This window comes from Elaeis guineensis, chromosome 1, assembly GCF_000442705.2.
Source record: "Elaeis guineensis isolate ETL-2024a chromosome 1, EG11, whole genome shotgun sequence".
NCBI lineage: Eukaryota > Viridiplantae > Streptophyta > Magnoliopsida > Arecales > Arecaceae > Elaeis > Elaeis guineensis.
This window is the reverse complement of record NC_025993.2, coordinates 112,972,409-112,998,925: the sequence shown is the minus strand read 5'-3', so window position 1 is coordinate 112,998,925 and position 26,517 is coordinate 112,972,409. Positions and strand designations below refer to the sequence as shown.

At 44.4% G+C, this 26,517-nt stretch overlaps 1 protein-coding gene across 1 annotated transcript; it reads right to left on the bottom strand.

The window, feature by feature from the left end:
- Window positions 1-1,853: 1,853 nt before the first annotated feature.
- LOC105038598 (2-alkenal reductase (NADP(+)-dependent)) lies at window positions 1,854-25,779 on the bottom strand. Its single transcript, XM_019848635.2, has 5 exons — window positions 25,479-25,779; window positions 14,503-14,680; window positions 13,524-13,690; window positions 12,742-12,824; window positions 1,854-2,351 (listed from the first exon to the last, which is right to left on the bottom strand). Exons 1-5 carry the CDS (start codon window positions 25,707-25,709, stop codon window positions 1,973-1,975), a joined length of 1,038 nt encoding a protein of 345 aa, XP_019704194.2. The 5' UTR covers window positions 25,710-25,779; the 3' UTR covers window positions 1,854-1,972.
- Window positions 25,780-26,517: the final 738 nt, after the last annotated feature.

Below are 26,517 nucleotides of genomic sequence, written 5' to 3'. Positions count from 1 at the left end.
AGGGATGATACGATAATTCTAATCATTTATCTCGAAAAATAATTATAAAAAAATAATTTTTATTATATTTAATAAATAAAAAATTAATCTAAAAATGATATTAAAAAATAAATATTATATTTGATTGAAGATAAATCTATATAAGAATATAATCTAATTTAAAAAATATTTTTTATATAAAATAATTTTTTAATATTTAAATAATATTGTTATCTTCGATTAGTTTGACTATAATCACGTAGTCTTTTGTATAATGTCATGTTCATTTTATTTTTTTACAAAATTTTAATCAAATGAATAGTTTTATTAGAGAAAAGCATCATGATAAATTCAATAATTACATATATAATTTTATTGAGATATTTTTATCAAATATAGTTTATCACTATCTAAAAATTTATCAAATATCAATTTTTTTATAGTATTTATTTTATCTTTTTTTCAAAAAATAAATATAAGTCCATCAATTTTTTATCATTTTTTATTTATTTTTTAAATTAAATATGATAATTTGATGAAGAATTTATTATTTTCATACTAGATCATCCATAACCAAATAGACCTCCGAAATGTTTGGTTGGCTGAAAAAATAAAATAATTTTTTTTCTATATTTTTACATGCCACGGGAAAGTAAGCTTCCCCCACCCCACACCAGAAAAAAAATAATTATTAGCATTTATTATTTTAAGTAACAATATATTTTTTAAAAATGGAGTTTAGGTACGATTTTTTCTCCAATATATTATATTGCCTAAAGAAAAAATAAATAAATTGGTTATAATCACGTTATAATAGTCTTTACCATAGCGAGTGCTATATTAGATATCATGGAATATGACAATATCTGTTATTGCTATTACAATGATTGCAGTAAATTAACATGATTATTTTTTTAGAGCACAAAAATAGCACAATTATTGAGACTTTGTAATGGTTAGCAAAGAGTAGATCTTGTTGGGCGGCGATACCGTATATCAATTTCCATGTTTTTCCTATGGGAGGAGAGATGGTGCGCCACCTGAACGGCAAAATTAAGCGTTAAACATTATAATCCAAGCATTATTTTTGTTTTTTACAAGTAATAATTCTTTATTTGTCTTATTCGGCATTAGGGGTGATGATATTCCAACCCCACAACTTTGCATGGATACAATACGTGACAATGCTATGTTAACATCAACTTATAGGCATTGTTTTAAATTCCGACAAAAAAAGTTAAGGACCATACCAAGATTTTCTTCAAGTCTTGCTTTTGGTAATTTCCTGTGCTCGTAGTCAACCGATGGGAGTGGCTAGATTTTCTTACTCGGCTCATTTAAATGCTTTAGAGCCCAGGAGACCAGCACTATGATGTAGATACGAAACTCAAACACCAAGAGAAGAGTATTAAATGAGGATATATCATTTCAGTCTTTCATCAACCGAGTGAATGAGTTTACATGATTCTCATCGACATCATTGGCTTAATCTCCATGAATTCAACTTTTGTGGGCAAGCATGTTACTCTAAGAATCCCGCATCTTTAATAGGAGAAACAATGGCACATGAAAGTATAATAGACAAAAGAAGAGGTGGAAGCAGGTGCCTGGGAAATTTTTTTTTTTTTTTGGCATTTTATGCTGATTTTAGTAAGTACTTGCTGTTGGTGCACTTTCCTTGAAAAGGATCAAAGGGGGCATTCATTGAAGATGGGACTATTTATAAGAACATGGAGGGGACACATTCACAAATATAATTATGACAGACCAGCATGCAAATATCCAATCTAATTCACACTCAGTAGAATGAGCAGCAACATTTACCCCAAAAATAACTTTCTAAATGAAAAACCTATAAAAGAACTTTCTCAACAGAACATGAAATCATAGCAATTCCACATATAAAATTCGGTCCTTGCACAATATACTCTACTCGAAAAGTGCACATGTTTATTTTCGAAGGTTTATAGTAGTCTGATACTAACATATGTATTCATTCATGAGAAACAACCACCAACTGTTTACCAACATTGCGGCCTGCAAAAAGCCCCACCAGTGCTGCTGGAGCATTCTCAAGTCCTTCAGCTGCATCCTCTACATAATTAATCTTCCCGTCCTTTATATACTGCATGGTTATCTCCTCAAACTGAGGGTATTTATGATAAAAATCGAACACCAGGAACCCGTCCATTCTGATGCGCTTTGTGATGAGGTAGAACAAGTTGTGCACACCCTCAGGTTTCTCAAGGTTGTATTGAGAAATCATTCCACACACCGCGATCCGACCATGGTTCCTCATGTTGCTAAGAACAGCATCCAGCATCAGACCACCGACATTCTCGAAGTAGATGTCGATGCCTTCAGGAAACAACCTGAAATGAAAAACTACTTTAGATTGTTGTTCAAAAGCAATTGCCAATGCCATTCTTCATTGTGCAACTGGAAGGAAATGTTCATCACAGCTGTAGCAGCAAAGGATGCTTCGCAAACTTAAAGATATCGTTTATAAAGTTGTGTTTAAAATTTTAAAGATGCTTGTACCAAAAGATTGAACATAAAGAAAAGAATCGTTAATTTATAGCTAGTGGAATACATTTTCATGATAAAAGTATCAACCACCAGACAGAAAAATCCAGTCTGCTTAACAATGTTTCAATGCTTCAGAGGTGGGTTCTCCACACCATGTTACTCGGAAAAGAAAGCTCATAGATGGCACATTTCCTGTTTGCACCAGCCAGCATCTTTTTAACACACTCACTTGGCCCATGCACTGATTAACGTAGTTTTATCACAACAAATGGGAGTCATCTTGGTACAGCAATGCATACATGGCTCATGGAATCAGGAAATCGGCTGAATCGCCCCAACAATTGCCCCCCACTCTCAAGTCCAAAATAATCTGACATGCATGTTGTCATGTAGTCTGTCATGTTGGACGAAAGAAATTGCCACGTGTTGTCTCGAGCCCCGATTCGACTGCAGACATTAATGATTTTTCGAAATATGAAGGGTTTTCAGTCGTTTTGCAGTTTCAATAACTGTGAGATCATCATTAGAGTGTCGTTTCGAGAAGATAGTTAATCATCCGAAAAATCCGAACGATTTGATTCTGGCTAGTCGATTTCAGCCACGTGTCCAGATGTCATTGGCTCTACGCCATTCACACGGATAGTGGTGAGGTGGCATGATCTGGAGGTCGGTTCGTCGAACTGTCTAATCAATGGTCGGTTCTGATGTAGCCACGTGTAGAAATCTGAAAGAGCCCTGATTTGAATAACTTCATCCGGACCGTTGAGGGATCCTATATATATAATGTCCCTTTCATTTGGATTTTTCACTTTTGCATTCGTCATTTTTCTCTGCAACAGAAGGTTCTGTCCCAGTGTTGAGAGCTTTTGAAGTTTCTGTTCTTCGCGTTATCTCTAGCTCCAGGTTGAGTTTCCATTCCTTTTTTTTAGATTTTTCTTCTTTTTCTTCTAAGTTTTTTCATTTTCAATGGCAAGTAGGAGTAAGAAGGCGAAGGCCTCAACTTCTTGAGATAATCGATCGGAGAATCCGACCGACGATTCTCCTTCGGATCCGAAGACGAAAGTTTCTTCCTTGTCCGGATCCAATGTCGATCAGCTTCGGGAACAGTACCGTATCCTGGAGCAATATCAGCTTTCTGCTCCTCATCCGGATGGTCGGATGAACTCTTCTCCTCCGGACCAGGTTGCATTTTATGTCGAGAACCTTCGGACCGATTTTCGATTTTCAATTCCGGAGTTTGATCGGAGTCTTCTTGATTATTATCAACTTTATCCTGCTCAGCTGGCTCCGAATTCCATCCGACTGATTATCAGTTTTGCCTTGTTGTGTCGTCTTATCCCGACCAACCCTCGCCTCTCTTTTTCGAGCTTTCTTTATTCTTCATCCTCATCCCAAGACCAAGGGTTGGTGGTTTTTCAACCCAAAGAAAGGTCTTTCTTTCATTTTCGATTTTCCATCGTCCATTCATGGATGGAAGAACCAATTTTTCTTCGTTTCTTCTTCATCTCCTTGGGGCTTTCCTTTATGCTGGGGTGATCCGAGAACCGGCCCCAATGAGCATAAGCGGGTTGACACCATCGATCGGAAAGACTTCCTCTGACTAAAAGATATGGAAGTTCCAGCACAACGAGAGCTGATGACAGAGCAGGCTCTCTACGATGCCGGACTTGGTTCGGTAATCTCTTTAGGTATAGCATGATCGATCGTTTAATTTTTTTTTTTTTGTTTGCTTCTGAATTTTGTACTGAACTTTTGTCTTTTAATTGTAACCATGCAGACGACGGCGAGTCTCAACTGCTAACATCCATCTTCATGCTGCTAAAAAGAAAGCAGCAACCGACGTTGGACCGTCTCGACCGCCGAAGAGAAGTCAGGGTGACACTGAGTCGGTACCGACGAGGAAGGCTAACATTCCGTCGGTAACAGCTCCTAGTAGTAAGCCGGTTATTGCATTGTCAACTCCGACAATGCTTCCTTCTGCTGAAGTGCTGTCGGTCGGAGTTGAGACAACAAGAGGTGAAGACGCCGCACCAGAACCATTAGCGGCACCATCTGCGGGGGTTCGAACCGAATCTACGGCCGAACTAGAACTATCTGCTGCTACACACGCCATTCCGAAAGTAGCTCAATCTCGGGCGCAGTCGAGCATCGATTTTGTGGTGGTTTCAAGCGAACGACCGCCGACTGCAGAGTGGAGAAAGGCAACGGCTACCTCTACCGACAATGGGTCGTCGGCGGGTCTCCCCACACTTTTTGATATCCGAATTCTTATCGATGAGTCGGCTTTGGCCAATCCATCCTTGGCCAAATGACTCATCGAAGTTGCACTTCTCCCGACTGACAGAGAGAACAGGAAAAATCGGACTGGGCACACGATATGTACGCTCTAGAGAGTGGATATCGAAAAATCACCGAACTTCGTCGGGCATAGATGGACAAGGTGGCGGTCGCCAACACTGAAAAAGCTGCTGTCGTTGAACAACTTCAGGCGGCAACTGAACAGAAGATGTTCCAAGAAGAGATCTCCCGCGTGACGATCGAACTACAGTCCTCCAGAGCCAAACTAGGGTCGGCTCAATAGAGCATCACATCTCTTAAATCCCGGATCAGAAGCAAGAAGCATTCCATCAGTCGACTCCGGAGAGAGAGACAGATGCATAAAGGAGCTTGAAGTAAAGCGACGCGGAAGGCATCGGACCACCATGAAGAGGTTGGCACTGGCCAATGTAGTCGGCCTCCGCCAAGGAAGAAACTGAGTCAGCGAGAGATGCTCTGAGTCTGGCCATCAAGAATTTCAAAGGTTTCCAAGAATTCAAGGATGAAATTCTCGAGGATGGATTCGCCCCTACTACGTCGGATACGAAGACGGCAAAGATGCAGTCAGAAAATTGTATCCGAACTTGAACCTGAGCAGCATCGTCCCCCCTAATTCAAGAGAAGAGGTTGCTGAGGAGACCACTGCACCGACTGAAGGAGATGCACCGACTGCACCAAAATCTGCTCCAACCACCGAAGTTGTACTGAAGCAAGGTGATGAAGAAGCCGACTGGTGATCGGTGTAATACTTTTTTTTTTGTAATCGAACCAAGTCCAATTTTGTAAATGGACTTTGGGACCAATTTTGTAATCTTTTCTTCAATGAATGAAAAAAAATTTTCTAAGTACGAAATCTCTTTTTACACTTGTACTTTCAATATCGTTGAATAACAGTAAGATTTTCAATCATCCATCAGTGAATTGAATGTCGACCACTAGTCATAATAGAATTTGTTTGCTAGTCGGGTGTCAGCCGACTTAGTTTGTATACTTTAGATATTTGATAGATGGTGATAAGCCGAATATCCTTTGATTGACTGTAGTCAAATCGATGTATTTCCTACTCAACCGAGATCGAGTCGACATAATATTCCGCTTAATTAAGACTAAGTCGGTATGAGTAGTCATTCGACTTAAGTCAGTTTTTACAATAAAAAATCGAGATATAATTGGTAGATCAATTTTTATAATAAAAAATCGAGATATAGTCGGTACGAGCTGATCGATTATTTATCGATTTGATGCCGTCGTTCGACTTAAGTCGGTTTTTACAGTGAAAAATCGAAATACAGTCGGTAAAAATTGATCGATTATTTGTCTGTCTAATGTCATTTTGTAGATAACTTATAGATGACTGAAGCTTTCAAGATCCTAACATTTCATTTCGAATGTCACATGAGAACAACTTTATTAATAGTACATCTTCAAATTATCGATATTCCAAATTCAAGAAATAATCGTCCCATCGAGAATTTTTAGTCTATATGCGCCCGGACAAAGTGTCTCGATTACTCTGTAGGATCCTTCCCAATTTGGAAATAATTTTTTCTGATCCAGAGGCTTTGAAACTTCTACTTTTTTTAGGACCAGATCTCCTAGACGAAAGACCTTCCGCTTGACTTTTGCATTATAATAACGGACTATTCTTTGTCGATATGCTGCCATCCAAACTTGAACTTACTGTCGGATTTTCAGAAGTCTAGATCAACTTTCCGACATTCAGAATTGCTCGACTCATTATACTGCTCCATTCTTGCTAATGATAATCCGATCTCAAGTAGAATTATCACCTCCGTCCCATAGACTAGGTTGAATGATGATTTTTCTGTTGGTATACGAGGAGTTGTCCGATTTGTCCATAAAATGGGATATAATTCTTCCATCCAGAGATCTTTAGCTTCATTAGTCCGATCTTGAGATCATGTAGGATTGTTCAGTTTGTTACTTCTACTTCATCGTTGGATTGTGGATGATCGACTGATGTGAGCTTGTGCGTAATATGCAATTTTGCACAAACTCTTTAAAATTCTGATTGTCAAATTGTCGGTCATGATCGATGATAATGGTGTGTGGTAGACCAAACCTGCATATGATTGATTTCTAAATAAAATCTTCCATCTTACTTTCAGTGATTTGTGCCAAAGATTCAGCTTCCACCCATTTGGTGAAGTAATCAATGACAACCACTATAAATTCTCTGATCGGATGCCGGAAGAAAAGGACCAAGTATGTCAATTCTTCATTGTGTGAAGGCTTATGATGCAACAATTGATGTCAGCTGGCTGGCGGGTTGGTGTTATATGTTAGCATACTTTTGACATGATTCATATCTCCAGACAAATTCAGCTGCATCTATCTTCATGGTGGATCAATTATATCCTTGTCTTAAGACTTTATAAGCCAATAATTTGCCCCGCAAGTGATTTCTACAAATTTCTTCATGAACTTCTGGAAGTGTATAGTCGGCATCTGTTGGTCTCAAACACTTTAGTAAGAGAAGAAAGAATAACTTTTTATAAAATTGTCCATTCATCAAAATATATTGCGAGGCCATCCATCGTAGTCATTTGGCTTCTGAAGGATTTATAGGTAGAATTCCATCAGTCAAATACTGGATGATCAGATCCATCCAGCTTGGCTCATCATTGATTTGTAGCACTTCTTCGACTTTATCAATGCTCGATTGTTCAAGACATTCGATAAATGTCCGACCCAGCGAGTTGGATGAAATGGTTGCGAGTCGGAAAAGTGCGTCAGCTTAAACATTCTCTATTCTTGAAAAGTGAGAGATCTCAAAATATTTAAAAATCAATGTAAGATCTTTCACTTTCTGAAGGTACTTCATCATAACGAGATCTCGAACTTCAAACTTGTCCTTAACTTATCCAATAATCAACTGAGTCGGTGAAGACCTTCAAGTTGTCAATATCAAACTCTTTGGCTATCTTCAAGCCGGCTAGGAGAGCTTTATACTCGGTTTGATTATTTGAAACTTTAAATTAAACCGAAAAGCATATTCTGTTACAATTCTTTTGAAATTGATGAGAATAAAACTGGCTCCACTACCTTGTGCGTTGGATGCTCTATCAATATATAGCACCCACACCGATGCTAAGTCGGCCTCAGGAGTTGCAACTTGCTTTAATTTGTCATTGGATCCATCCTCAGAATTATTGTCAGATATAGTGCACTCAACGACAAAATCGGCCAAAACTTGTGCCTTCATTGACAGTCGTGAGCGATATTGAATATCAAACTCACTGAGTTTTATTGCCTATTGTGCCATTCAATCTGAAATATTAGATCAGTATAAAATTACCTTCAACGACTGATTTGTCAAGATGACTATACGATGTGCTTGAAAGTACAGACGAAATCGCTGTGATGATATGATTAGAGCGTAGATCATCTTCTCCATTCTTAAATATCTTATTTCAGCATTATGAAACACTTTGCTGATGTAATAAATTGATCGTTGAATTCGATTTTATCCTCTTGAACGAGTACCAAACTAACTACTTCTGTTGAAGTCGTCAGATAGCGATATAAAATTTCTCCCACCTTCGATTTTGTAAGCAATGATGGAGATGTTAGATATTTTTTAGATCTTCGAAGGATTGTCGGCACTCGTCTGACCATGAAAATTTTTTTGCTTATCTCAAGGTCTTAAAGAAGGATAAACATCTTTTTGCCGACCTTGAGATGAATCGACTGAGTGCGACGATCCTTCCATTAAGTTGTATCTCTTTCTTGAAGCTTGGATGTTTCATATTGATGATAGCCTTTATTTTCTCGAAATTAGCTTCAATTCCTCGTTATGACACAAAAAATCCAAAGAATTTTTTGAAAATTACTCCGAATGTACACTTAGTCAGATTCAATTTCATCTGATGTCATCGAAGTATGTTGAAGACTTCTTTCAAATCCCAAACATGATCAGAAGTTTGAAGACTTTTCACCAGCATATCATCAATGTAAACTTTCATATTTCGTCCAATTTGTGCTTTGAATAGTTTATTGACTAGCCATTGATAAGTAGCTCCGACATTCTTTAAACCGAACGACATTACTTTGTAACAGTAGATGCCTTTGTCGGTTATAAAGGTAGTGCACTCCTCATCTTCAGATGCCATCCGAATCTGATTGTAGCCTACAAAGACGTCTATAAAGCTTAAAAGTCGATGTCCCGAAGTACATCAACTAGTTGGTCGATATTTGGTGAGAAGAAACTGTCCTTCGGACAAGCTTCATTTAAATTTGTGTAGTCGATGCAGATTCTCCATTTTTCATTGATTTTTTTTACCATTACTACATTGACGAGCCAATCGAGATAATTAGCTTATCTGATGAAGCCAGTCGCAAAGAGGTTGTCGACTTCTTCGTCAATGACCTTCTGCCTTTCAGAGGCAAAAGATCTTTTCTTTTGTCTCACCGGCCTAACTTTAGAATCAATGTTCAGTTGGTGGGTTATTACTTTCGAAGAAATTTCTGACATATCAGTCGCCGATCAAGCAAAAATATCGATGTTTGCTCTTAGTAGATTTATCGATTGTTGCCGCTCCGGATTAGGTAATTGCGATCCAATTTGGACCGTCTTCTCAGGATCTCTTTCTTTTAACGGGATAGAAACCAATTGCTCGACTGGTTCACTCCTTTCTTCATTTTTCTTTGATCCAATTTATCAATAGACAAAGAGTCTTCAGATTGATTATTCTTTGTAGAGACCATGAAGCAACGTCAAGTAAATTGTTGGTCTCCACGTATTTCTCCGACTCTATTTCTTGTTGAGAATCGAACCAATAAATGGTATGTTGAAATTACTGCTCTCAGAACATTAAGTCATGATCGTCCAAATACAGCATTATAAGTCGATGGAATTCGGACGACTGTGAATGTCAAGAGAATAGTACTTTATTGTGGATCTGTTCCCGCGGTTAATGAGTAATTTTTTCTTTTACGGTAACTATATCTCTAGTAAAATCGACTAATGACATCGAGACTCTTCTGAATCGATCAGTCAATAGTCGTATTTGGAAAAAAATCGAGTAAAAGAGAACATCAGTAAAATTTTCATTATCGACTAGAATTCTTTTTACATTATAGTTTGCTATCATCGTCGAGACAACGACAGCATCATCATGGAGAGTTTGTATTCTCCGAACATCATCTTTCGAAAAAAAATTATATTGTCAAGTCATCATTTTTTGACCGACTCTTCTTCGAAAGTTGCCCCCCAGTCCTTCAGTCATCCAGAAATCATGTTGATCACTCCCGCGGTTGGCCGATTGTTGATTGTTTCCTCAATTTGTGGTTGAGGTTGTTGGTCGGTGGGAGGTTGAGTCGGACGATCTCGTCGAAATTTTTTGAAGTAGTCATGTCGGATCAGGACCTCTATTTCGTCCCTGAGTTGAATACACTGTTCGATATCGTGATCGTGATCACGATGAAGCCGACAGTACTTCTTGTCACGACTCCTCGATGGCATTTTCATTGACAAAGATGTCGAAGATACTCCTCTCTTTCGATCTGCATTAAAATCTACGCACGAGAAGCAGAAAGAAGAATATAAGAGTCATACCTACTGTCATAGTTGTTCGGCCTTAGACTCCATCGATGGGGTAAAGCTCGTTTATTGGTCGTTGACCGACTTGGTTCGATCAGAGCTTCACTTTTCTTTTATTTTTTTTTCTGATCTTTTTTTTCTATCTGGTGTCGGTCAGAAGCATCCTCATTCGCACAAATATTTTTGTATACGCGCTCCAAAAATTCAGCATAGATCCGGAGGAGAGTCTTATCCAAAGAGTAGGTGAATCTGGATCCCCTAAGACCTCTCTTCATGGCCGATATGGTCATATCTTCATTGAGATCCCTGACCTCAAGTGTGATCGTATTGAAGCGAGCCATAAAATCTCTCAATGTCTATCTCGCCTTGCTTGATGGAGAAGAGACCATCTGATGTCTGTGGCACCTTTCGGCTAGTACTGAAATGGACCACGAAAGAATACTCAAGCTGCTCGAAAAAATTTATGCTCTCTAATTGAAGTCCAAAATACCAGACTCGAACAGCCTTCTGAATAGTTGCCGAGAAGCCAATACATAAGAGGACGTCGGTTGCCCCCTGGATCATCATAAGAGCCTTATAACTCTCCAAATGATCAATTAGGTCAGTGGAGCCGTCATATAGCTCGATCTGCGACATTTTGAACCGAAACAGGATCGGTTCGTCCAGAATACGCTGAGAGAGAGGTGGGCAGTGTAGAAGTCGTAGTCGTTGGAGGACTTTCGACCTTCCACCTGAAGTCGGGCAAGTTGGCGATCTATCTCCTTGAACTTGCACTCATAGTCGTCGAGCCGTCGTTGCTAGAAAAATCCGGAGGTAGAATCCCCTGAAAAATTAGAGGATGGAGAAACAGAAGGTACGCATGGCCTTTTCCCCTTCTTGATACTATGTACATGAGAAGGAGAGAGATCGCCGCGAAGGATGAGTGGCATGATGTGAATGCTGAGAATGCGATTGCTCGACTCGATGAGAGCGTCGAGACAATCGTCGTTCTAGAGATGAAGAGGGTGAACGCTGTGGAGGACGGCGGTTGTGCCTAGACGGCACTGAATGAGCCACCGGTTCCTCCGCTGACGGTTGCTGCTATTGCTGTCTGTTGCTGTTGGAAGCTATGAACCACCTCCGTCCATACTTTCATTTGCTGCATTAAAGCAGTAATTTGTGCGTCCATAGTGATTACTGGACGCGAAGAGCTGGGCTTTGCCAATGGAGGGGAATCTTTCCGGTTGAAAGATTGCCTCGCGGATCCTGTAGAATTTTGAGCTCTGATCTTTGCCATTGTTGCTCCTACTTTCCCCCTTCCTGGTGCGCCATCTGTTGTGGCTAATCCTTTGTTGCGCCTGTTGCCGGTGAAGGACACCTGCAAAACGAAGTCCATACTGACCAAAATTGTGTCCAACGGAGACCCTCCGATACTTAAGTCAGTGAGAAGTGGTGAACAGCAGATGAATATTCAAAAAGACAGAGTTTCAACTCTCAAGAGACCTTACCAAATGCTGTTCATTTACTTCCTTTTATAGACGAGTAGTTGGTAACCGTCTGTAACGGTTAGATACGTGAATCCCACTTGTTCCGGCATTATGTGATCATGGGATGGGTGATTATATCCGTCATTGATCATGTTCTGACCATTATGCGCTTTCTACGCTGGCAATTTCTGATAAGCCGACTATATGTCAGTAGTTTCTGCCAAGCCAATTATATGTCGGTAGTTGTGGAGGTCCGAATGAGCGTCGGTCAGTAACTTTGATATGCCAACAGTCATCAGTCTGAAATCAACCAAATCGTCGTAGTTGGAGTTTGTCAAATTTGAGGACAGCCGACTGTCAGTCGATCAACCGATTGATAGTCAGCAGGTTGTGCTTATCAGGCTGATCAAAAGTCAGAATCGAAAAGTCGGCTGAATCGCCCCAACACCACTATTTATATATTATGACAACAGATTCTCTGTTGTCCAAGATATGGAAAAATGTCCACAACCTGGGTATGTGACAGTCCAAATAATTTTAAGGCAACTTCATGTTCTTCAAACTACAATACCTAGATCACTGTAACCACTCAAACAGAACCTGTATTATGCAAACATCCTACATAAAAGCACCTGCCAATCCTGGATTGTCACAAATTCCAGTGCAGAGATTTTCAGAAATCAGGAGAGTTAGAATTGATGCTAAGTTGCACAACATACACGGGCAAGACACATGCCATATATATGTCTGTGTCATGTAATTCAATTATCACTAAGAGTAAGAGTTTACGGCTGGATGCAGATCAATAGTTTCATAAACCATCCATTCCCTCGAGATATAAAAAAAAAAAAAAAGTCAATCAAAAAAAAAAAAAAAAAAGCAACCGACCTCTTTAAAGCCGCATTCAAGTCAGGCTCCTTCTTATAATTAAAAGCCTCATCAAAACCAAACTTGTTCTTCAATAAGCTGACCTGAGTAGACAGTGCCAGAAAGGAAGTTGAGTAATCTTAAACAGAAGAGGCATGAGTAAAATGCAATGAGAACACAAAATCTCTCTCAGGATGACAGTGCCAAAAAAGAAATTAAGTAATGCTTAAAAATAAGAAGCATGAGTAATATGCATACAAGAACACAAAATCTCTCAGGATTATTGCTTTGTTTCACTAAAGCTGAATGTGTACAATTTTCTTCTCTGCAAGCATAATCATATCCATTATACACCTTCGATCTCATGTTAGTCATAAGAAAATAGAAAAAGGACACATCCACTGTGAAACATTTCAGGCTATGGATGGTGCATTCTTCTAATCAGGATTTGAGACCTATAAAATTATAGCATTTTTCCAATATCTAAGCCCCTGAGGTTGCTTGCATGATAAATTGCAGCTGAAAAGGGATCCAGAGAAATTCGATGTGAAGTACTCCCAGAAACCCAACCATTTTTATATTCTAAAAAAAAAAAAAAAAAGGCTAACCTGAATCCAACACATGCAACCTCAAGTTAACTACAAATAGGTCCACTCTGTTAAAAATTCCTAGCCCATTTTAAATGAATCATTTGCAGGTTCTAACCTCATGCCTGATCAATTTTTTATATTTCTTATATGTTTCACCAATTCCTCCAATTCAAATTTTGAGAAATGAACAACCCCAGTCACAGTCATACAAACCTTTTCATCAGAGCCAGCGCTTCCAACCACATAACAACCCATTAATCTGGCAAACTGCCCAACTAGCTGTCCAACAGCACCTGATGCAGCTGACACAAAGACATATTCCCCATTTTTAGGTGAGCAGATCTCATGAAATCCCGCATAAGCTGTGAGCCCTGGCATGCCTGAAGATTAAAACAATAATGTCAGAAGCCATATGACAATTGTACGAAAAGCATGGAAACTAACAGAACTAATCTACAAAAGTTCAGTGACATTCTTTTTCTTCACCATTGTAATTACTCGACTCTCCTGGCTTGATGCACAAAGCTGATAATTGAGACCACCTTAATCACAAAATAAATTGATCCAATTTACATTGAACTTTTCTCTTGTTTGACTTTTTTGTTTTCCAAACATGGCTTCTGGAATCTGTGATTGGCAGCCTCACATAACACCAGATGTTGGGTAGGTCTTTTTTGAGTAGGATACTACATTAAGTACATATATGTGCCTTTGCTCATCTAGTCTAAGACAGCCAAGGTTTTCAACACACCCTGCATACCACCAGGACTGTTACTTGAGTCATTCTCAAGTTGCCACTTAAAGGGACTTGTTATTAGAAAAATCTTCTGCTACCTGAGGGTTGAATAAATAAACAGAAATTTTTTATTCATGCTTGGGTGTGCAATTTTGCTAACAGGAAATCCTGATCCCGCTGATATAATTTACATAAGGCCTTATTTCTCCCTGAAAATTACTATTAGCAGTAATACTAAACAGAATATTCCACACCATGCTAGATGTTCATGATTTTGAGTATCATTTATCATTGTTGCAAGCTGTTAAACAATCATATAATACAACTGTTATATCAGAAGTACCTCAAGTAACATATAACCATATCAAAGAACGATTATTCTTGAATGATTATGTACTCAACATATTCAGACGGCAAATTCCAGATATGTCTCCATTTACTAGACAAACAACTTACCAAGAAGGCCAGTGTAATAGGAAAGGGGTACATCAGTGTATCTGATCTTGAAAAGCATCTCTGGTGCTGTGATGAGGCTATACTCTTCCCATCCAGTCGTGCCCCACACAAAATCACCTACCTTGAAATCTGGATGGCTGGAATCCACCACTTTACCCACACCAAAACCAGTTATGACCTGTCCAACAAAAAACGGAAAAAGATGAACATGGAAGAATAGGAAACCTTAAAATATAAGCCCAGATAAGTAGAAGTTCCATGATGGTATTATCCAAAACAGCTTTAGCTTGATTGGGGAACTGGATGGCCTTTTACTTTATCACGTTCAAAAATACTAGCTATAGATTGAGCTTTAACGATGTAGCAAACATGAGGTACAGAGATTATGACTCTTTAACACATAATGTAGGATCCATATGTATTTGTTGGTGCAAAAATCCGCTTGCGCCGGAGAAGCTGGAGTCGGGGAAGCCGCGATCGCCGCCGGGACCTGCAAGGGAAGTCTAAACCGGAGGTGGGGTTGCTCCGGCAAAACCCTCCGACGCTCAAGTCAGTTTTCTGCCTCAACAAGAATGGAGTGCTCGAACGGAGAATTTAGCAGAGTTTTGAGATAAGGAAAAAAGGAGCTTAAAGAATAACGTATCTGGGTCTCCCTTTTATAGGCGGGGGAGGTAAAGGATTGATGGTGACGTTTGTAACCGCCTGGTAGTGGGCCGCCCATGGTCAGGGGAATTGATTGCGAAAGATAGTGGGGTAGACCCGTGGCCATCGCCACAGCCCGCCACGTAGGGCCTGTTGCAGGTAGTGGAGCGGCGCCCGTTGCCGCTAGTTGTCAGCGAGTAGTGGGATCGTGCAGCACCTGCCGCAGGGAACGGAGCAACATCGTGGCCGTTGACACAGCCTGTCAGAGAGTAATGGGTCCGCCGCAGGGGGTGATGGAGCCGCACGGAATCCACTACAGGAAGTGGAACAGGATCATGGTTGTTATTGCGATCTGCCAAGGGACGCGGATCTGTTGATCGAGGCTCGGCAGTAGTCGGAGTTCGACCTTTGTAGGAGTCCGGGAGGAGTCCTCCTTTCGGTTGAGGTCGTGGGTGGAGTCCGGCTCCAGCAGCTGATACTGAGGTCGGAGCTTGGCTCCCGTAGGAGTCTGGGTGGAACCCTCTAGGAGCCGAAGTTGCAGGCGGGACCTGGCTCCCATAGGAGTCCGGACGGAGCCGCCCTGCCGTCGATGGCGGAGCCCGGCTCCCGTAGGAGTCCGGGCGGAGCCGTTCTGCTGTCGATGGCGGAGCCCGGCTCCCGTAGGAGTCCGGGCGGAGCCATCCTGCTGTCGATGGCGGAGCCCGGCTCCCGTAGGAGTCCGGGCGGAGCCGTCCTGCTGTCGATTGCGGAGCCCGGCTCCTACGGGAGCCGGGCGGAGCCGTTCTGCTGTCGATTGCGGAGCCCGGCTCCCGTAGGAGTCCGGGCGGAGCCGTTCTGCTGTCGATTTCGGCTGTGGATATTTTATACCCAACACCAGTCCCCCTGCTTCCGAGTTTGAATTTCAAGCGAAGGAAGTACTCATGTGCACAGCCGAAATTGCCTCTTCGAACCTTGTGCACTGCCGCCTCCATTTAATGCGCGCACGCCAGAGTCCGTTTTTCGGTGAAGGTGACTTGAAAAGTCTTTTCGGAACCCCCGTTGAAACGCGATCCCAAGCGTCGCTCTGCGGGAATTTGTGAGCGGTCAACCCTCGATGGCGGTGAAGGGGATAGGCGCGCCACGTGGCACACACCAGTTAGCCCAGGAATACCCGCCGCCATAACTGCGCCAGGGTCCATCGGCTATTTAAACCCCTCAGTCCCTTCGTGGTTTCATTCTGGCGCTGCTCTTTCATCTGAGAGTCCTGCTTCTCTCGCCCCAGTCCCTGTCTCCTTCCCTCACACCATGCTCTCTACTTGGGAGGCTGTTCTTGAGGAAATTTTTAGGGTCTAGAGGAAGGTGAGGAGGAGAATGGCGGCCGGTGAAAATCTCCGTCGCTCCAAAGGGAGCCCAAGGAAGAATTCCTTCAACAACAGGGGTTTAATAACGGGGGCTGTCGGTGAAGTTATTCTGCCCGCGAATCTCGGAGCAGCAAGGCGGGGTGATACCGGTCAAGAGGGCAGAATAGTCGTCATAAGCCATGACGGGATCCTTGACGCCGTCGAGGCCGAGAGACCAGAGGCGGTCGGCGTCGACGGTGGGGCCGTAGAACTTGTTGCGGGGACGGTGGAAGTAACGCATGCCGGCCTTGCCGGAGCGTCTCGGGTGGCGGCCGTCGTGGTGCATTCAGAGATGAGGCATATCTCTGGTGTCCCAACCGCTCCTGAAGTGGCTACGGTTCTTCTTGAAACAGGTCTTCGCTACTGCCGCCGTTGCCCTCACCGCCTCCGGAGATCTATCCCACCCCTTTCCCGCTAAGGTTGGGACTTCGGGAACAGAACGGAGCGAGATGGGGCGAGAGCTGTTACACGCACTGGAGAATGCGACTGAGAAGGATAGAGACGGAGTTCGTAGCTCGGAGCGGCCTCCGGTTCGTCCTGCCCGAACCGTGCTCGCGAGACTTGCGATGACGTGTATCTTCTTTTTTCCTGACCCATCGGGTCCTGTAACGTGTACTTTTGTTAAATGAAAAAGTGATTTCAGTACCTTGTTTGCATCTTGTGTTGAATAGTTGTCTGCCGAACTTCTTCATTTTCCTTTCCTTCTCTTTGTCCGTGTTACGTCGTTCCAAGGTCGTCGGCAACCTTTTCAGTTCATGTGGGGTCGTCATTCGCCGAGCTCCTTTTCGGCTTTTATGCCGTTCGGAGATACCCACTTGTCAGGTTTGCTTGGATTTTTCTCCGCTGAAGTCGGGGCTAAATTCGGCTCCCTTGATAGTCTGAACGGAGAAGCCCTCCGGAAGTTGGAGTAGCTCGATTTTCGTAAGAGTCTGGGCCAAGTTTTTCTGCAATCAAAGTCATAAGTAAAGTCCGGCTTCCGTAGAAGTCCGGACGGAGCTGTCCTGTAGCTGATGCTGGCGGTGGAGCCCGGCTCCCGTAGGAGTCCGGGTGAAGTCTGGGTGAAGTCTTTTTTGTTGTTGGAACCCGGCTCCCGTAGGAGTCCGGGTGGAGTCTTCTTTTGGCATGGAAACCCGGCTCTCGTAGGAGTCCGGGTGAGGCTTTCTTTGCGGCGGGACCCGGCTCCCGTAGGAGTCCGGGCGAAGTCTTCTTGGCGGCGGAACCCGGCTCTCGTAGGAGTCCGGGCTAGGTCTTTTTTGTTGTTGGAACCCGGCTCCCGTAGGAGTCCGGGCTAAGTCTTCTTGGCGTAGAAACCCGGCTCCCGTAGGAGTCCGGGCCTTCCACTTTGCTCATGTCAGGACGAGGTTCTCCTCCTGTTCCTGACAGGGCTGTGGGGGCACATTAGGGCGTTGCAAGGCCTCTCCCCCCATCCGGTCTAAAAGAACCGGGCCTTCGACTTTGCTCAAGTTAGGGCGAGGTTCTCCTCCTGTCCCTAACAGGGCTGTGGGGGCACATATGGGCGTTGCAAGGCCTCTCCCCCCATCCGGTCTAAAAGAACCGGGCCTTCGACTTTGCTCAAGTTAGGGCGAGGTTCTCCTCCTGTCCCTAACAGGGCTGTGGGGACACATATGGGCGTTGCAAGGCCTCTCCCCCCATCCGGTCTAAAAGAACCGGGCCTTCGACTTTGCTCAAGTTAGGGCGAGGTTCTCCTCCTGTCCCTAACAGGGCTGTGGGGGCACATTAGGGCGTTGCAAGGCCTCTCCCCCCATCCGGTCTAAAAGAACCGGGCCTTCGACTTTTATAAGGTTGCCCTCTCGTTTTTGATACCGTCTGCTTGAATCGTCCCAAGGCAAATGGGCACGCATTTTTTGATTAGGACGAAATTACTGGTAGTACATCCGTAAGTTTTCTGAGCTCCAAGGTCGCGGGAGGTCGGCTCCTCCGAGCTCCTTAAGATAATAAGTTCCAGGCCGGACTACTTCTTTGACCTCATAAGGTCCCTCCCAGTTTGGGGCAAGCTTCCCCTGGCCCTGTGGTTGTGAGACAGCAGCTCGTCGGAGCACTAGATCCCCTGCTTTGAATGCCTTGTTCTTGACTCGGGTGTTGTAATATCGGGCAACTTTCTGTCTGTAGGCTGCCATTCGAACCTGAGCAATCTCCCGCCTTTCTTCCAGTAGGTCGAGGTTGGCTCTGAGACTTTGCGCGTTTTGGGATTCGTCGAATGCCACGACTCGTGCCGACGGAAGTTTAAGCTCGATCGGGATGACGGCTTCCGTACCAAAGGCTAAAGCAAAGGGGGTCTCTCCTGTAGGCAACCTCTGGGTGGTCCGATAAGCCCATAGCACATGATAAAATTCGTCCGCCCAAGTTCTTTTTGCTTTTTCGAGCCTGGTCTTAATTCCCTGCAAAAGGGTTTTGTTTGTTACCTCGGCTTCGCCGTTCGCCTGAGGATGGGCCACTGATGTGAAGTTGTGGGAGATGTTTAGATCTTCACAGAATTCAGCAAATCTGGCTCCCGCAAATTGCCGTCCATTGTCAGTGATGAGGGTTCTAGGCAAACCGAACCTGCACACGATCGATTTCCAGACGAAATCCTGCACTTTCGCTTCTGTGATTTTGGCTAGTGGCTCGGCCTCGACCCATTTGGTGAAGTAGTCGATTGCTACAAGGAGAAATTTCCTTTGACCTGACGCCATGGGAAAGGGGCCAAGAATATCCATCCCCCATTGCGCAAAAGGCCATGGGGCACTCAAAGGTGTAAGCTCAGTAGCAGGTTGTCTCTGGACGTTGGCGTATCTCTGGCATCGATCACACTTTTTGGCATATTTGATCGAATCACGATGCATTGTTGGCCAGTAGTACCCTTGGCGGAGAAGCTTGTGGGATAGAGACCTGGCACCCAAATGGCTTCCGCAAGCTCCCTCGTGTACTTCCCATAAAGCGTAGTCAGCTTCTGAGGGTCGGAGGCATCTCAAGAGAGGCAAGAGTACGATCTTTTGTACAATTTGCCCTCATAAAGGATGTACCGGGAGGCTTGATTTCGGAGTTTCCGGGCCTCTTTCGCGTCCTGGGAGAGAATCCCATTTCTAAGATAGGTTATCAGTGGGTCGACCCAGCTGGGCTCGTGGTCGATCTCCATTACGAGTCGCGGTTCTTCCGTACTCGGATGTTTTAAGACTTCAAAGAGGACGCCTTTGGGCAATTCGGCCGGAGCCGATGTCGCCAGTTTGGAGAGAAAATCGGCTCTGGTGTTCTCCGACCTTGGAATTTGCCTGATGTCGAAATTGCCAAAGGCAGGGGTGAACTCCTTCACCTTCTCAAGATATTTGGCCATACTGTCCTCCCGCGCTTCAAAGCTCCCGCTGACTTGCCCCACCACAAGTTGGGAATCGTTGTGCACCCGGAGTTGTCCTATTCCAAGCTCCCTGGCGATCCTCAATCCTGCGATCAGAGCTTCATATTCCGCTCCATTGTTTGTTGCGGGGAATTCGAAACGCAGAGCGTACTCCACAATGACTCCCTCCGGGCTGGTCAAGATCAGGCCTGCACCCGCGCCTGCCATGTTGGAAGATCCGTCCACATGGAGGGTCCAAAAGCTATCGGAGGAACTGGCTTCTTCGTCGGGGGAGTTCGGTTGAGTCTTCAGGTCGTCAATTTTGCTTTGCTCAGGTTCGGCCTCCTCGAGGATAGTGCATTCTACTATGAAGTCCGCCAATATTTGGGCTTTTATGGCCGGTCTAGGTTGGTAGTTGATGTCGAATTCCGTGAGCTCGATTGCCCATTTCGCCATTCTCCCGGAGATATCAGCTCGGTGTAAAACCGCCTTGATCGGTTGGTCGGTGAGTAACGTCACCGTGTGCCCTTGAAAGTAAGGCCGGAGTCTCCGAGCTGCAATCAACAAGGCGTAGGTCAGTTTTTCTAATTTAGTATACCTGGTCTCGGCGTCCCTCAACACGCGACTGATGTAGTAGACCGGTCGTTGGACTTTCATTTCCTCTTTGACAAGGACAGCTGCAAGGGCTGTGGAAGAGACCGCCAGGTACAAAAATAATTCCTCCTTAGGCTCGGGCTTCGCCAGCAGTGGGGGCGAGCTAAGGTAGCTTTTCAATTCTTCGAATTCCTGTTGGCATTCAGGGGTCCAACAGAAGTTCTTCGGCTGCTTGAGGGTTTGAAAGAAGGGCAGACATCGTTCGGCCGACCTCGCGACAAAGCGATTAAGAGCCGCAACTCTTTCCGTGAGGCATTGAACCTCCTTGATCGACCTTGGGGCAGTCATATTTTGGATGGCGCGAATTTTCTCCGGATTGGCCTCGATCCCGCACCCCGATACCATGAAGCCCAGGAACTTTCCTGAGGTTACCCCAAAGGCGCATTTGGTCGGGTTCAGCTTCATTCTATACTTTCGAAGAGCGTCAAAGGTTTCCTCGAGGTCGGCGACATGATTTCCGGAAGACCTGCTTTTTACGAGCATGTCGTCCACATAAACCTCCATGTTTCGGCCGATCTGCTCCTTGAAGATCTTGTTCACCAGTCGTTGATAGGTTGCGCCCGCGTTCTTGAGGCCGAACGGCATGACCCTGTAGCAGTAAAGGCCGCGATTAGTGATAAAAGCGGTCTTTTCTTCATCTTCCGATGCCATTCTAATCTGGTTATAGCCGGAGAATGCGTCCATAAAAGTGAGAAGCTCGTGGCCCGAGGTAGCGTCCACCAGTTGGTCGATCCTGGGAAGGGGGTAGCTGTCCTTTGGGCAAGCCTTATTCAGCTTTTTGAAGTCGATACACATCCTCCACTTGCCGTTTGCTTTCTTGACCAAGACAACATTGGAGATCCACTCAGGATAATTGACCTCCTTGATGAATCCGGCCTTGAGAAGTTTATCCACCTCTTCGGCTATCGCCTTCTGCCTCTCCGGGGCATGACTCCGGATTTTTTCTTTTGTTGGCCGATGTTTAGGGTCGACCGCCAGATGATGCTCCATGACTTCTGTGTCAATCCCCGGCATATCCGCCGGGACCCATGCGAAAACGTCCGCATTCCTTCGGAGGAAATCCACGAGATGCGTCCGCACCTCCTCCTCCAGGTTGGAGCCAATTAACACCACATGCTCCGCATTCCCATCATTCAAAGGAATTGGTATTAGGTCCTCGATCGGACCGCCCCTCTCTTCAGTGAGGTCATCGCGCGCATCCAACCCGTCGACTGGACAGAGGTCCGCTTGATCGCTTCTTTGTAGGGCAATATTGTAGCAGTGCCTGGCCAGCGCTTGGTCTCCCCGGACTTCTCCGATCCCCTTGTCGGTGGGGAACTTCAATTTCAAATGGTAGATTGAAACAACGGCTCTGAGGGCATTGAGGCCGGGTCGGCCAAGAATTGCATTGTAGGCAGATGGCGCCTTTACCACCAGGAAATTCACCAGGGCTCTGGACTGCTTTGGATGTTGACCCGCGGTCACAGTTAGAGCTATCATTCCTTCCGTCGGAACGGCGTCACCAGTAAACCCTATCAAGGGGGAGCAAATCGGCCTTAGACGACTGCCAAGAGTGGCCATTCTCGAAAAGGCACTGTAGAATAAGATGTCGGCCGAACTTCTGTTGTCGACGAGAATGCGACGGACGTCATAATTTGCTATGTTCAAGGAAACTACGACCGCATCGTTATGAGGGAATTGGATTCCCTGGGCGTCTTCTTCGGTGAAAGCTATGGGCTCTTCAACTTTTAACCGCTTGAGGGGTACAGCTGACGTGCTGATTGTCCCCTGCCGGGATTCCCCCGAGATGACGTTGACGGAATCCGGCGAAGACTGGTCACCCGGCCACCCTTTATCGGCGACCATAGCCGGAGGTAGTTGTGCAGAGACCTCGCGAGAGGGCATCGGATGGGGAAAAGAGGATTGGATGCCGGAAAAGATGGCCGGAAGCGGGTCCGTTGAGCGCTCCTTCAAGAACAAGGGTGCTGCGAAGACACACGCCCTTCCTCTAGCGCCAATCCTGTTGGTGCAAAAATTCGCTTGCGCAGGAGAAGCTGGAGTCGGGGAAGCCGCGGTCGCCGCCGGGACCTGCAAGGGAAGTCTAAACCGGAGGTGGGGTTGCTCCGGCAAGACCCTCCGACGCTCAAGTCAGTTTTCTGCCTCAACAAGAATGGAGTGCTCAAACGGAGAATTTAGCAGAATTTTGAGATAAGGAAAAAAGGAGCTTAAAGAATAACGTATCTGGGTCTCCCTTTTATAGGCGGGAGAGGCAAAGGATTGATGGTGACGTTTGTAACCGCCTGGTAGTGGGCCGCCCATGGTCAGGGGAATTGATTGCGAAAGATAGTAGGGTAGACCCGTGGCCATCGCCACAGCCCGCCACGTAGGGCCTGTTGCAGGTAGTGGAGCGGCGCCCGTTGCCGCTAGTTGTCAGCGAGTAGTGGGATCGTGCAGCACCTGCCGCAGGGAACGGAGCAACATCGTGGCCGTTGACACAGCCTGTCAGAGAGTAATGGGTCCGCCGCAGGGGGTGATGGAGCCGCACGGAATCCGCTACAGGAAGTGGAACAGGATCATGGTTGTTATTGCGATCTGCCAAGGGACGCGGATCTGTTGATCGAGGCTCGGCAGTAGTCGGAGTTCGACCTTTGTAGGAGTCCGGGAGGAGTCCTCCTTTCGGTTGAGGTCGTGGGTGGAGTCCGGCTCCAGCAGCTGATACTGAGGTCGGAGACTGAGGTCGGAGCTTGGCTCCCGTAGGAGTCTGGGTGGAACCCTCTAGGAGCCGAAGTTGCAGGCGGGACCTGGCTCCCATAGGAGTCCGGACGGAGCCGCCCTGCCGTCGATGGCGGAGCCCGGCTCCCGTAGGAGTCCGGACGGAGCCGTTCTGCTGTCGATGGCGGAGCCCGGCTCCCGTAGGAGTCCGGACGGAGCCGTTCTGCTGTCGATGGCAGAGCCCGGCTCCCGTAGGAGTCCGGGCGGAGCCGTCCTGCTGTCGATTGCGGAGCCCGGCTCCCGTAGGAGTCCGGGCGGAGCCGTCCTGCTGTCGATTGCGGAGCCCGGCTCCCGTAGGAGTCCGGGCGGAGCCGTTCTGCTGTCGATTTCGGCTGTGGGTATTTTATACCCAACAGTATTATTTCTACAATGGAAAAGATGAAATTCTAACCATTGTTTTTAAAATTATATATACTCTTCCACATAAATTTACCACTGACATGTTTTAACTCTCCTTGACTTGCTAGTTTAGCCTCATCATCTAAATTACTCAATTATATTACTGTCAAACTAGTAATATAATACGAGCCAAAATTTTGCATGGTAAAAGCTTAAATATCTAGAAATCAAAGATTCATGTGTGTTGCAATCGCGCCGGTGACATGTGACACTACACCATCATATGTCATGCCATATTGTACCAATCATGTGCCCAGTGATATGCTGAGTTCAAGATAGGAAAATTGAACTTGAGTCGGTTTGTACCAACTCAAGATGGTCCATGTTGACCATCATGTATTACAAACTCATAATATATGGTACCTAACCCTTGCATCGTGCGTGTATCTAAATCTAGTTCTAGAAGGCAAATTTGGGCAACATTCTTTGTAACATCAGAGATAACACATGGAAGATAAACTGTTGCAAGATATATATTTATGAATTTCCTAGCCAGTCCACCACAGTTTTCCACCGATCTTATTGTCCTTCATTCCCTCTTCAAATATTTTTCAACTGATCACTTCATGCTCTGCCTTCAAATGTGCAACATGGCAACTCTGAAAGAAAAGCAAACCCACTCTTGGATGAAAAACAACATATCTTTTTGAAGTTTATGATCAAACAAGACCATAGTCACTAAGCACCTATTAAACCACCTTGAATTTTTGCCTCTCATGCCAAAAACTAACATCTAATCAATAGAATGACCGAATTAAAATACAGTTCCACATGCACATTTTCCAGAGTGGCACGTCCTTGTTCAGAAACTTTATACCAACACAAGTATTTGTGGATCCAGATCAAAGCAGTCCCATTTCTAGATGGATCAACCATTGGGCTGCAACATAACATTTCTCCATGAAACCCATCTAGGAATCAATTTGTCTCGATTTACTTAAATTAGACAATCATTTGTCAAAACACCCAAAGATGTACTAAAAGTACTTCTCATAGAGAAGGGAAACACACACACACGCTGCCTCCGGGAAGACACATAGCAAACAAATCCGCAAGAGCAAAGAAAGTACTGAAAAGAACCATCAAATTCAAAGGTAGTTTTACGATCATGATTCACACTCATTTTCCTAACTTTTTTCGTGATTTTTTCTATAAACTTTCTACCTCTTTTGCCATTTTTTGTTCAAATAACATCTTTAATTGTGCTTGTTCTCAATCGTTGTAGGAATTCTTGGATAGACTTAGTATACCAACTGTGGAGACAAAGCTAATCTAAAGATGCCACATCAGTATTTTGAATTGAAAAATTGTGCAGCAACTATATGTCGAGGATGTTCCAGAATTTTTCAGTTCAAAATACTGATGTGGCATCTTTCCATTGCTTTATCTATAGTATATGTGGTAGAGTAAGTCTACTCAAGAATTCCTCCGAAAGTGGTAACTACCGTACAATAAGAACAAGGCAGTGCGTTTAGTAATCAGAAGAAAAACTCCAAATAACTTATAATTTAAGCAAAACCATACCATGATGTTGTCGGAGATTATTTTATTCGAACAATTATGTCAATAACACAAGCAACAAACGAAAAGAGCAATTCAAGCCCAAAAACCCCATAAAATTACCGATCCTATCAGCTACGATTCCACTCTTTACCCTCCAAAACCAGGGCTAGAAAAACTTGCAACCAAGACTCCATAAACAGTTAAAAGCCATCGACCAAAATCAAAGAACACAAACTCCAAAGAGAACCTAGGAAATAGTAAATTAAGTGTTAGAAAAGAAGAGGGCATTATGATATGCTATTTTTTATGTCGTATACCGAGCCGGGGACGAAGTCGGGGACGTAGGAGGCCTCGTCGTGCTTGCTCATACGCGACCGCATATAAGGGTCGCAGGAGAGGTACAGGTTCTTGAGCAGCACCGCCGTCGATCCCTCCGGGACCTTCAATCGGACGGTATCCGTCGTCACCACCTCCATGTCGCTCTCCTTGGGGAAACCCGTTATGAAGTCCTTGAACACAACCTTCTTGTTCGCCCTCACTTCCGCCATCCTCTCTCTCTAACTCTCTCTCTATCTCAATCCCCTCTCTTGAGATCGGAGCTATGCAGGAGGGTTGGTGATCGGTCATATATGACCCCTCGGCTAGAAAGATCTAGAAATGTTACAACGGCGGTTTCGATCGCTTTCGTTTCCATCGTACTCTGCAAACGTATGGCCGGCCGAAAATAATAAAATAAAATTTTTTTCCTGATTTCTTTGGATTCGTAGCCCATAATACGAATTTTTTATTACTCTATTATTAATTTAAAATAATTTATAAAAATAATATTTTTAAAAAAATATTTATGAAAAAAATATTCAAAAGAAAGTCACCCTATGACAGACATCGTGTGAGAGTGTTGAGTCAGTCAGAGAAAATCATGGTATGGAAGGGCGACTCACAATGCCGCCCTACAGTAGGGCAGCTTTATGTCTCATCCGGTCCAACCTCTCATCCAGTGGTGCTATGGTCATCAGATAGAGCCGTCCTATTATAGGGTGACTTTATGTCTCCCTTATCAAAATATCCTTCATTGGATCGACTGTCGCTCATCTCGGTGCTCGCTCATCTCTAAAGATATCTGGATGTTGTAGGCACCCGTGACTTAAACAAAAAAGAGCGGATGCCCGTGATCTAATTGGACCGGTGCTCGCTCATCTCTAAGGATGTGATCGACACTCGCTCATGTCCAACCAGCACTCATCCATGGATGTGCGCTGATATTCTGATGTGCGCTTACGCTTGCATGTTGCAGGCACCCGTGATTTACTTGGCGCCCGTGACTTAAAAAAGAAAAGGAGCGGATGTCTGTGACCT